At 37.8% G+C, this 12,895-nt stretch overlaps 1 protein-coding gene across 5 annotated transcripts in view; it reads left to right on the forward strand.

Moving 5' to 3' along the window:
* The window catches only part of LOC115264667 (A-kinase anchor protein 9-like), a 137,945-nt gene that overhangs the window by 110,462 nt on the left and 14,588 nt on the right, over nucleotides 1–12,895 (forward strand). For all 5 annotated transcript variants that reach the window (XM_062859963.1, XM_029868627.2, XM_062859964.1 and 2 more), the window contains 2 exons: nucleotides 3,691–3,885; nucleotides 4,363–4,827. In XM_062859963.1, the coding sequence (XP_062715947.1) occupies nucleotides 3,691–3,885; nucleotides 4,363–4,827 (660 nt within the window). The remainder of the gene's footprint in view (nucleotides 1–3,690; nucleotides 3,886–4,362; nucleotides 4,828–12,895) is intronic.

The raw sequence follows: 12,895 nt of genomic DNA on the forward strand, positions 1-12,895 counted from the left end.
ATCCAAGTATCAGAAAATTGCTTAACGCTCCTAAGATGTTAGGATTGACGCACCACGATGGCGTAGTACACGTTCAGCGTGCCTGTCTGTGTCATATTGGCCCCAACATCCTACTAGGGTTAATATGTCTTTGTATTTATCCCAGTCATTTCAGTCGTTTAGGTTAATTGTTATTATTCTCAATTTAGTTGAAAATCGGAGTTTTCGTCTAGCGAAGTTGTATTTTTCTCCAAATCCGTGCGACGGACCTAACTTCGGAAGTGGTGCGCTGTATAGCAAACCTGGTCCGCTATACAGCGCACCACTTCCGAAGTTAGGTCCGAAGCACGGATTTGGAGAAAAATCCAACTTCGCTAGTCGAAAATTCCGGGTTTCAACTGCACGTACAATATTTACAACTGGTTACAACTCTTGTAGGAATTTTTCTCGACTTCAATTTGAATTAATCCTGTGTATCCCAGATCTACAGTTATTTTTACAGAATGTCTGAAAAAATCCCTGGAAGAACTTTCATCTGTGGAATTCCTGGTGAAACTCTGAAATTTGAGGTACAATACACTTTAGTATTGAGGTGAAATTTGAGGAACTGACATTTGGGGAAAATACACAATCCTGTTGAATAGATTTTTGAATTTTCAGGATGAACTTTTGAAACAACAGTTTCACAAAACTCCGGATGCGTGGTGTCGCTGATGGTGGTCGAAGACGCGACTGCTCTAGGGTTAATCGAGATAATCTTAAATACTATAGACTTATTTCAAAGCACCTTGAAATTTTTAGGCTTTGATTTTCGTAAACGATCCCGCTATAGTATTTTAATAACGGTTTCCAATTAAATTAAAAAAAAGAAACAGAAACTACCGTCAAAACTTTTATCGCCGAAACACTCCCAATTTCTTTAACAAATAGAGTGATTAGCGAATAGTTAAACAAAGAGTGATGTAATTTTTGTCTTTACTCTTTTTGTCGTAAAATTATGCAAAAAAAAATAAAAACATCCTTTGAAGATCTTGAACCTATCATTTTGTATAGTTTTAATTGTATGCGATTTCCCTCAAACTACAATTAGAAAAAAAAAAATAAACCGGTAGTCTAGAGCTCAAATGTTGAACGCATTCAGCCTAATTTTGAACATTTCTCGCTAATTATTAAATGGTTCACTTCGATAGTCGAAATGTTCTAATATTTACTGATAGATCGTCTTTCTCGTTCGTTTAGGCGCAAGGAGGATCTCATGGGTTTTTGAAAGGTTTCAGGTGAGTGTCAAGGAGTTTCAAAGGCGTTGTAGAATGCTTCCTGGGGTATCAGCGGCATTTCAGGATATTCCAGGGTCAAAGAGGGAATCAGGGAGTTTCGGTTGGGTTTCAGGGGACTGTAGGAGGTTTCAGGATCGTTTCATGATGTTTCAGAAGGAATCAGAGCTTCAGAGGGGTTCCAGAAGGGTTTCATAAGAGGTTCAGGCGTGTTCCAGGGAATTTCATGGGGTGTCAGGGGTCTTCAAGGGTATTTAAAGGGATTCCAGTGGGAGTTCAGGACATTTTTAGAGTATTTTTGGAATTTAAAAAGGTTTCCTGGGGTGTTTAGTTGGATTTTAGGGGGATACAGAACAATTTTAGAATGTATCAGGAGATTCAGGGTATATTTCGGGTCTTTCAAGGAGATTCGATGTGTTTCAAAGGTGTATCATGAGGGTTTCATGGTTAAGTAACAGAACTAGCTGAATAACAGTTGCTTAAGCTAAAGTTTGCTTAAGAGTTGTTTGGTTCCACTCTTGTACAGCAAGAATGTTTGTTGGGAAGTTTTTCATAAGTGCATTAGGCATAAACAACGTTGAACATCAAAAAAAAGCAAATTATATCAGTCGTCCATTATACCTATCGTATTTATGATGATCGTACTTACCCTAACATGAAGCACTGATAAAAAAAACACTAGACCCTCATGGAGCCCCTTGAAACCCCCTTAAACTTCTCTGAACTCTAGAAACTACTTTGGAACCCTTGAAAGCCTTCTAAAACCTCTCTGAAACTCCCAGGAAGTTTTTTGAAAGCTTCTTGAAACCTCTGAAAGCATTTTTGAAACACTGCAACCCCTTGAATTGCTTCTGAAATTTCGTGAAAACCTTTGAAACCTCTCTAAAGTCTTGTTCAAATACCACTAAATTCTCTTTGAAACTCCTGTAATCCCATACAATTTTTCGAAACGCCTCAGAATCGCCGCTGACATCCTCTAAATCTCCCTGAAATGATCTCGAAAGCCTCGCAAAAAGTACCTGAAACCACCTGAACGTTACTTGCACGCTTCTACAAACCTTTGAAGCGCCCCTAATCAATCTGCAGGAGATAGTCAAAATAATTGGGACAGGTAAAATATTCATTTTTCAAAAAATGTTCAACTAGCTGTAACATTTCGAAAAGGGCATCAACTATTTTCAAATTTTTAATGTAAGTTCATCAACTAGTCGTGCTTCAGTGGTCCAAATTTTGAAAGGACCGGGCTACCTTACACGAAGTTGGAAAGATTCTTGAAAAAGGTATAGTTATTCGATAGCCGACTATGAGCTATTATATCTCCGGATTCAACAAACTGAATACAATGAAATTTTGATCATTTATGGCTAATATAATGATTTATTAAAAATTTTTGACTAAACTTTTTTAATACTGAACTAGTTGATGAACTTACAGTAAAAATTTGAGAATGTTTGATGCCCTTTACGAAAAGTTACAGCTAGTTGAACATTTTTTGAAAAGTGAAAATTTTACCTGTCCCAATAATTTTGACTATCCTCATTTAATTTAGTCCTAATGTAGATGTTTTTCTAAGGATTTGCCCAGTAAATTACATCGAACTTCGTATCACTTTATGGAGCCGACTTTAGTATTTATATAAATGATACAAGTTCTCCGGAACGAGTTGCATTTCACATAAATGGATCACTTAAATAACTAAAATGGCCGCTATGGAAAAAACAGATAGCGCCACCGTAGCCTTGTGTGTTTGACATAACTCCACTACTGTCACATTGTTAATGCCCATATACGGTGGCGCCTCTGTTTACATGCGGTGAACGTTAGAAAAGTGGGCTTCATTAATTGATTGTTAAGGAGAAGCTAAAGTTTGTAACAATGGTTATTACGCCCACCCAACATGCTTTCACATGCCGATCTAGAAGTGTCCTAAACCTTCATTCAACTTTACTTCTATAAATTTATCGTACTTTTTTTAACAAATGTCTAACTGGATGCACACTTTCACGAGCACACAGCTTCATATCATTTCATCATAAGGGGTTCGGTACCACTAATTGAAAACCAAAGAAAATGCTTGAGCTACTACATGAACCCTCACTTTATTTTTTATTCCTTACCATCCTTCTCGCTCTCATTTTCTCTGTTTATTATAGCGTAAACCTAAATCCGATGCATCTTCTGTTGAAGCATGGTAGTGTAGTATCTTGTGTATGAAGACCATCATGCTTAAAAGCAAACAATATTGAAATGTTGCCTGTTAGACTTAGGCAGCGCGTGCCATATCGCGTGAGACTGATTCGTACCCCGTAAAACCGTTGATCTCGTGCATGATGAATGAACGTGTGCTATAAATATTTGAATAATGTGAACATGTGTAATCTGTAGTCGAATGCGTCAATGAACGATTGTAAACAAATGTGTACATGTATTTTACTAGCTGGAAACAGCAGAGCAAAACTCCAAAGAGCTCGCCCTCGAACTAGCTGCACGAGACGAAAAGATTCGAAAGCTGGAAAACGATCTAAAGGATTCCATCGACAAGGGTTTCACGCTCCGAGAGATCATCAGTGAACTAGAAACTCAGAATGAAAGCAAGGCTATCGATCAACAAGTTTTGGTGACTAAATTAAAGGTAATGTGTGATTTATAGTTAGTGTTTGTTATTAGTTTTTGGACTTGAAATTTTATACACGTGGATATTTCATTTCATTCAGAAGATTGAGGAAAATATGATTTTTACATTGAATAAACAATTTATTTGACCATCAAAACATGAGATGATATGATAATTGGGGAACTGAAAACAATATCTCGAATTTAAAAGAGTACTAATTTAATGAACCAATACACAATTAGTGCTGAAAAAATAATTGAATGCTTGTCATTATTTATTTCCACAATTTACTTATGTAGTGCTAAGAAGTAAATATGCTAGCGTCAGTACTGTTTTGTAACCTAGCAGAAAATTTAGTATTTCCCATGGTATTTCCTCTAGAAAACTATTCCATTATATCTGAATTCATTTCCAATTGAAACCACGACGATATTCCTGTTATTTTGCAGAGCTTAAATATTTAACTGTGATGTATTTCCACATTTGCTACCGCAGGAACTTGAAAACTACATCGATGCTCAAAATCGTCAAAATGAATCGCTGCACCAAGAGACAGATATGACCGTTCGCGGATACGATGACAGAATCGCCAAGCTGGAAGAAGAACTTCGACAATCTAAACCCAGCGTAGAGCACAGCTTAGTGCTGGAAGCGTTGACTGTGCAACTTCGGGACGTCGAGGAAACTCTCGAAAGAAAAACCAAGAACTTGGAAACCCTTAATTCCAACTCGGGTGCCTCGTTAGTGTGCAGTAGTCCTTCGGAGGACGTCTCAGTGAATCAAGATAGCCCTTTGCATAGGAAAAAAGCCGCCGAAAGTAGTTCAGTTACTCAGCTGCCGGTCGACGAGGTACAGCGAATATTCGACAAACTTCATCGACACACGCGCATTGAAGAGGTGGCGATCAAACGCATTAATGACCTCGAGATGCAGATCTGCAGCGTGCGCAACAGCTATGCGGTAAGTACCTTCCTATGCACCTTCGATATCGTTATAAAACTTACGTGGAGTTGCAGCGGTGTTCTCTGCTGCAACGTGACCATTAACATAAACATCCAATATTTGTTTACTGTCTGACTACGATCTGTGTGGGGATGTTGGATAACACGAAGGGCTGCGCACTGAACGTGCCCATGGTGTAAGTTAATTTATTTTTAGCACGATGACATTCAAAACGCTACTTGGAAAAATGACTTGTAATCTGCTGCGAGACTGCTTGCTTATGCTAATGCACGCACTCGTTGTCAATGTCATGACTTAAATAGAAAGAGATATAGTTGAAGGGGATTTTCCGGATCTCCAAACATTATAGTGTAACATAGAACGCGAAATGGTTGCAGGGTCAATACAGCAAATTTTGATTATGGAAACTGTGAAATGACCGGAGGTAAGTTTTATGATTGCCTATCTAAGTACATCAATAATTTAAAAATACATAGTAGATTTTGTAATTTACACAAACTCATTGATTTTTACGTTTAGCAGACTATGCAGGATTAGAAAATCAAGAAAAAAATGTCAGTTTCTCACAGAATTGTTCCCTCGATTTCCCTGAAATTCCTTTGAATTTACTAAAAAAAAACATTTTTTTTCGGGGGTTTGCCGTAGCTATTTTTTTTTGTGAATTTCTTCAGGAGTTTCTCTCAAGACTTCATCCAGTTTTTTTAATTGCTACCAGAGTTTTTTTAGGTTTTTCTTTTCTTTCTTTCGGAATTCCTTAAATTAGTTCTTGGGGTTCCTATCAGAATTGTTCACAACATGTAGGAATTTTTCACGAGATCTTTGCAGAAGTACCTCCCGGGATTTCATACAGAGGTTTTCAGGATATGCTTCAAGAGTGTCTCGCTGAAATTGCTCGAGAAGATCCCTGCATAAATATTCTAATGTTTCTTCAGGAATTAGTGGTTTTTTCTGGATAGCTTTTCTACAATTTATCCCAGGATTTTTGCGTGATTTCTACAGGATTTCTTTCAGGAGTTTCTTTCAAAGAGGTATCTGGAATTTCTCTTAGAGTTCCCGTGGGTTTTTCTGGGATTTCTCTTAGAAATTTTCAGATTCCTTCTGGAATTTCCCTAATATTTCATCACTTCGGGATTACTCTCACATTTTTCCGGTACCTCAGTTTTTCTTAGGATTTCTTCCAAAGTTCTTCTCCAGATTTCCCCATTAGGTCTTTCTAGAGTTCTCGCAAGATTTCATCTGAATTTCTTCCGATATTTCTCCGGGAATCCCTCTCAAGGAATTTGGTAGGATTTTGGTAGGAGTTAAAAGATTTTTTGCAATTTCTCATCGTAATAGGCTGTTTTACCTCACGCAAATCGAACAGGAAACGGCCTACTATCCCACACCAAACTAGCAGTGCTGTAATGGTTCATTACAGTACTGATTTGCGTTGCGTAATGAACATTACAGCACTGTTTTCAGTTTTGATCAACTTTTTGATGCTTTCTGGACGTTGTTTTGAAAATTTTTGACAATTGCACAGTATAACTTTGCTATCAGCAGACTTTCTTAAACATGGCTATGAACATCAGTGTGCAGTTTGATTAAATAGTTTTGTTGAAAATTATCCTCAAGCGGTAATTTATGGAATTGCAAAAAACGTTATACGCAAGTCGGTGCAGAACTCGATTTTTACAGCACTCGGCAAGCCTCGTTGGATAAATGTACGACTCGTGCTGTAAAAATCTTTATTCTGCACATTGTTGCGTAAAATACTATTTAAACCTTGTATTGTGATTTTCGAAGGGTTACTTTGAGACGGTTAGGAATAATCGACTATTCACGAGTTGTAAAGTACGCAACAAATTTGACTTCTGTTTTGTCACCAACAAAAAATTTCTAGATCATGTCATTATCTGTTGCGTGTTTTGTGTCTCTTTGTCCAACAAGTATTTTATCTGCCTACGAGCAAGAGCTTAGGAAACCTCTAAAAGAAATCACTGGAAGAACTCCATGAGAAAGATCAACAAAAGCAAACCTGCAAAAAGGAGCTTCTGAAGAAATCCCGAAAAACATCTTGGGAGAAAGTCCAGGATAAAGCCTGAAAAAAATCCTGAAAGTAATCTTCTCAGATAAGTTCCGAGAGGAATTCGGAGAGAAATCTCAGATAAACCATCAAAAGAAATCCAGCGAGAACCTTCCCGAGAGAAACTGTTGAAGAAAGCTAAATTCTGGTAGAACTCCCACGAAAATTACTTCGAGTAAAACTTAGAAGGAACACCGAGAAAATCTCGCGAGCGACTCTATGAGAATAATGAGACAAACTATGGAAGAAATTCTGTGGAATCCCCGTGATGAGGAGCCCATTGAAGAATTGTTCGAATCTTGGAAAAATGCCAGTCGGAATAAGGAAGAACCTTCTCGAGTAATTAAAAAAGAAATACCAAGAAAAATTGTTTTAAACAAACCCTGGAAGGCATTCTGAGAAATATTTTTGAAAAAGTTCCCAAAAAATAAATCCTGACGGAATTTCTGGATGGATTTTAACTTTCACATTCATCCGCGTCCACATGAATTTTACAGCATCCTATCGGAATCATCGGCTTGCCGCGGATTTCTGTTTAATCTAGGCTCTCCTTTTGCGCCTCTAGCACGGTTCTCCAGGTTTATTTTTTGCTTTTCGAATATGTAAGCATCCAGTCTAGAGGAATCTTCAACTTCAGCATGGAACCACAAAGTTTGAGAAAGAACCTTCAGCATTATGCGGAATATTATTTCGACAGTTCTGTTGCAGTATGTGCTTTCTGTGAATTGGTTATATGTGGCCATCCAGTGGATATTTTTCTTTCTTGCATATCTTCATGAGTATCTGATGGGTTTATCTATACATCTCCAGGGTCTTGTCTTTCCCTGCGCTTTACTGTTTTCCGGCTCGTATGTTCTTGCCGTGGTTGTAATGCTTGGCCGTCATCAACTATCTTTAAGTTTTTTCTTTGTACATCCTCGTTGCTAACGGTCCAACACATTTTCGAAGTTCTCGTACCTTAAACTGTCAGTAAACTTCTTTCCAGATTTAGGTCATTGCACATGACACGTACTGACGAAGAGTTGTGCAGTCTGCCACAGACAGTTACATAAAACCTCCGCATGCCGTTCCGATCCTTATCTACTTAGCTTAAATCACTACACAAGTAATTTCGTGCTACCTGATATGTTCTATTCGACCAAAAGGGAAATCCCCTTTTTCGATACATTATACGAGGTAACACGAAGTTGTGAGATACTCATTTCATGATTATGAGTGACCGAAGCATGTATAAAACTCGGAGTAATAAATGATAGGTCTCTATCTTTGTAAATCTATAACTAAGTACGGTTTATTCTATTCTAGACGGAAAACCTCTAAATTAAGTATAAAGTGATAATAGTTCAGTGTCGGCGAGGAAAATACTCCACCGGCGTTTGGTGGATAACAAATTTGGAAAGTTATTTCCGGATTTAGTTTTTTTTTAACTGTAGTGCGGATTTAAGACCACGGCCACATTGTGATATATTTAGTAAATTGTGAAAAATCGACGTTGGAAAAACTAAACTAAAAAAAAAGGGAACAAAGTGTATTTTTTTTAACAAAGCTGAAAAAGTGATTGTTTGAGAGGTGAATAGAATCTATTGTTCGAGAACAAAGCTTTAGTGAACAGATTTGGCCAGTTTCGATTAGGCAGAAGCGCACGTTTCGGCCATTTTGGAGCAAGGTGCTCAGTGACCACCTATTAAATTGACCAGGCTTTTCAAAGATTGGCTAAATCATTAGACCTCTGTGAAATAATTCCGGCGAAAATTCAACTGTAGTCGGTGATTTTTTTTATGAAACTGTATTGAAAACGAGAAGTTCTCGTTACAAAAAAAATCTTAGAGAGCAGTGAGTTTTGAGTGATTTATGTGAAAAGCCCTTTAAAGCGAAGAAATTGTAGCAAGCATCATTTACGAGAGGTTCTCGTAGGTATTCAAATTGTCCCAGAAGTGCAAGAACAGAAGAAATTAAAAAGTGTAGAAGTTCGCCATTTTACCTTGATAATAAGTGAGTGATCAACATTGATGAGCGAGCAAAATTCTAAGTGGGGCAAAAATCTGAGTGTAGCAAAAATCTGAGCGGAGCGAAAATCTGAGCGGAGCGAAAATCTGAGTGGAGCGAAAATCTGAGCGGTCAACGATACTGGGCTGGAGAATACCGCGAGAAGTGAGAATAGTCATCGGATCATCGGGTCGTCGTAGTTGTGAGCTGAGTTCAACGTTGGTTACAGCAGTTTCAAGGTCACGTAAGTCGTTCCTTTTTTGTTATTTTTTTACTCTGACTATCGTTTTTTTTTCTCTCTTTTAAAAGTTTCATATCTTTCATAATGTCCCTAATTGGTACGGTTGATCATTATACCCGTGGAACTAGTTTTTCTAGTTACATGGAGCGTATGGGATTTTTGTTTCATTTGAACAAGGTGAATGATGATAATAAAAAGAGTTTGTTAATAACGCTTGGGGGACCGGTGCTTTTTGAGGAGTTGAAATTGTTGTATCCTAACAAAGATTTGAATACAATTGGTTATGATGAAATGGTCCAGAAATTAAAAGAACGTTTTGACAAAACAGAGCCAAATATGCTTTATCGTTATAGATTTCATAATCGCAGCCAGGGCATTGAGGAATCAGCAGAAAATTACATTCTTGCAATAAAGTTGTTAGGGGAAAACTGCGGATTTGGTGATCATAAGAATGAAGCTATAAAGGATCGCATTATTTTAGGTTTGAGGGACGAAGAACTGAAAAAGAAATTATTAATGGAAGACGGAATGAATCTTGAAGAGGTGGAAAAAAGGGTTGTGAGAAGTGAGTTGGCCAATTTGAGAGCAAAATATTTAGGAGATGACGGTTCAAAAGTGTTTTCAATCCAACACAGGCTAGGTGTGAGAAATAATGAGTACGGAGAGAGTAGCGGTTACAGGCAAGGGAGAACATTTGTTCGTTTCAGTAGTAATAATCGTAGAAGTAGTCGTGACCGAAGTGGTGGTAGGATGCAAAGAACAGACAATACATATAGTCGTGATAGATACAATAATAATGGCCGCGATAGGTATAACAACGGATACAACAATAGACGTCCAGACATGCGTCCAGACCACTCACAATTGACTTGCAACTACTGTAAACGATTGGGACATATCAAGCGAAACTGCAGGTTATTAAAAGGATCACAGGGGTCACAGGGATCACAAGCGATAAATTTGGTTGAAGAGGAGAATTTAGACAAAGTAGATGGTACCTATGATTTTAAACGATTAAAAATTGATACAAAGGACTCAGATAGCGATGAAGAAATCTATCCCTGTATGATGATAGGTACTATAAATCATATTAACGAACCTTGCTTAGTAAACGCTTTGATAGGTAACCATAGACTGCAGATGGAGATTGATTGCGGTGCAGCAGTCTCCGTTATGAGTGGCTGTACTTATTCCACAACATTTTCTCACTTGAAAGTTTTGCCTTGTAAAAGTAAACTAGTAGTGGTCAACGGAGAAGCTTTGGATATTTTGGGTAAAATTTTCGTAAATGTTTGGTTGAATAACAAGGAACAACAAGTGCCATTCATCATTTTGAACAGTAAGCACAATTTCACTCCATTAGTTGGACGTAATTGGTTGGACATTTTTTATACTGGATGGAGGCAGGTATTTTCAAAACCATTGTTGGTAAATAACATCGACGAAGCAGCCGGTACCACCAGATATGATCCAGGGCACGAAGCAAACCTCACTTTAAAAAAGGAGACACCAATTTTTCGTAAGGCATACGACGTACCGTACAGGCTTAGGGATAAGGTGTTGAAACATATGGAGCAATTGGAAGAACAGCGAATCATAACACCAATCGATGTTAGTGAATGGGCTTCCCCAGTGGTGATCGTACTTAAGAAGGACGGAGACATACGCATGACACACGATGAATGCTCATCGGAACCAGATCAGGATAACGAAAAAACGCGAGGGAAGCACTATGATCCGAGTGGCCCTTCCGAGTAGTAAGCGGCCCAGAGAGGTTTCAAGTTCGGATGATGAGGAGTTTCTGGGTTTTCCCAATGAGCCGAAGCCAATTTTCCCGGAGATTGGAAACCCTGAACCCGAAGCAGTTAGACGGAGGAATAAGATACCATGTTTACGAAGAGAAATAATCACGCGAAGTGTTTCGCGTTCGAAAGCTACCACGAGAGAGGAGCCGCCAAGCACGGTGTAAAGTGAAAGGAACTAGAAGTGTTTTGCAATTATTGAAATTTTCGCTATCGCGTGATCGGATTTTACAAACTAAAAGAAGTGCTATCAAGTTTATTGAGTTCAAAATATTTATGTAATTGTTTATTGAATTGCGGATCTAGAATGTAAGGATTAATACTGAAATGTTTCTGAAAAAATAAGACAATACACATGGAATAGTTTAGATCTCTGTTAGTTCAATGTTCTGTTTAACTATTAAGATGATTCTACAATTATTTGTTTGATACTTGCTATTTTATTTCAATGATAGATTAGTAAAGATTAACTTAACGGTGGAGAACTGATATGTTCTATTCGACCAAAAGGGAAATCCCCTTTTTCGATACATTATACGAGGTAACACGAAGTTGTGAGATACTCATTTCATGATTATGAGTGACCGAAGCATGTATAAAACTCGGAGCAATAAACGATAGGTCTCTATCTTTGTAAATCTATAACTGAGTACGGTTTATTCTATTCTAGACGGAAAACCTCTAAATTAAGTATAAAGTGATAATAGTTCACTACCTTCGTTGGCCTCAAATCCTTCCCAACCAAGCTCAATTATACGACGAAGTTTCAGGGATTTTGGCCGACAAACCCCGTCATGAAGCTGAGAACAAACCTTCCGAAATTACCCAACGTCACCTTACATTGTAATTCAAAAAAATGTTCGAAAGCATTACCGACAAATACGTAACGGATCATCCGAAAAATCGCAATTTACCAATTTTTTGTCGTTCGATTTCTACCTTTCAAACGAATATCTGACTGCAAACTCAGAAACTACAAACTGTCAACAACACAATTCCAATGGATCAGTTGTTGGAACTCCAGTTAAGCCGATGTTTATTAGCTTATTGATCGTCGCCGAATCTATATTGCGAATTCATCATCAAATTATTTTTTGATTTCCTTACGGTACTGAACTATACATAATCGTAGACCATTTTAATGAAGCCGTTAGTAGGCACAAAAGCAAAAACTAGATACTTTTCTACGCATTACTCAACAGATAAATATTTTCTTGACATTGCAGAAACTCTGCCAAAATTTATATATGTAGCTGTTTGTTGATTCAAGCTTAGACAAATATTTGCTCATTTGACTAAGCGTGTACTGATAGCATTAAACGGTTCTATTATGCTGGCCTACTGTTACTGAACGAATTGAATGAAAGTGAGAAGTGAGATGATAATGCTGTTGCTCTGTTCATAGCAGCATATTGTAGAGCTGTTCTGTTGAGGGGTTTATTATTCGTTGGATGCTATAGATTTATGATGCACATGCGCATGCGTAAAATGCGCAAACGATATTCTCATCTGCCCATGAATTTTCATTTCATCTCAGTCATTGACTTAGGTCTGCCCAGACGTAACATTGTGCTGCTAGTCGGGAAGAGCATGCGTTCAATGTAGTTCTGACCGTAAACGCCGCCGCGAACCGTTCAGGAAGTGATTAAATTATTTTTTTTATTATTCGTTTGTGTGTGATTTAGGGTTATCAGTCGAAGTGGTTCTGTTGAACTTGTACATCATATGGATTTTTTTTTCGTGAAATCTAGTTGAATTGCAAACATAGCCAGTATGTAATGAATTTATAAATAGTGTCATATTCATATCACCACAGTGAAAGCGGAAAACCTACTGAATGTGCGTGTATAGTTCAGCATCACTATATACGAGTGTATAGCGGCGTTATAATGCTATATCCTACTCAACAGACAGACGTCCAGACGCGGCAGAACAATTTATTTTGATGGGTCCTACTAATTTTCACTGAAG

Source organism: Aedes albopictus, chromosome 3, assembly GCF_035046485.1.
Source record: "Aedes albopictus strain Foshan chromosome 3, AalbF5, whole genome shotgun sequence".
Classification (NCBI taxonomy): Eukaryota; Metazoa; Arthropoda; class Insecta; order Diptera; family Culicidae; genus Aedes; species Aedes albopictus.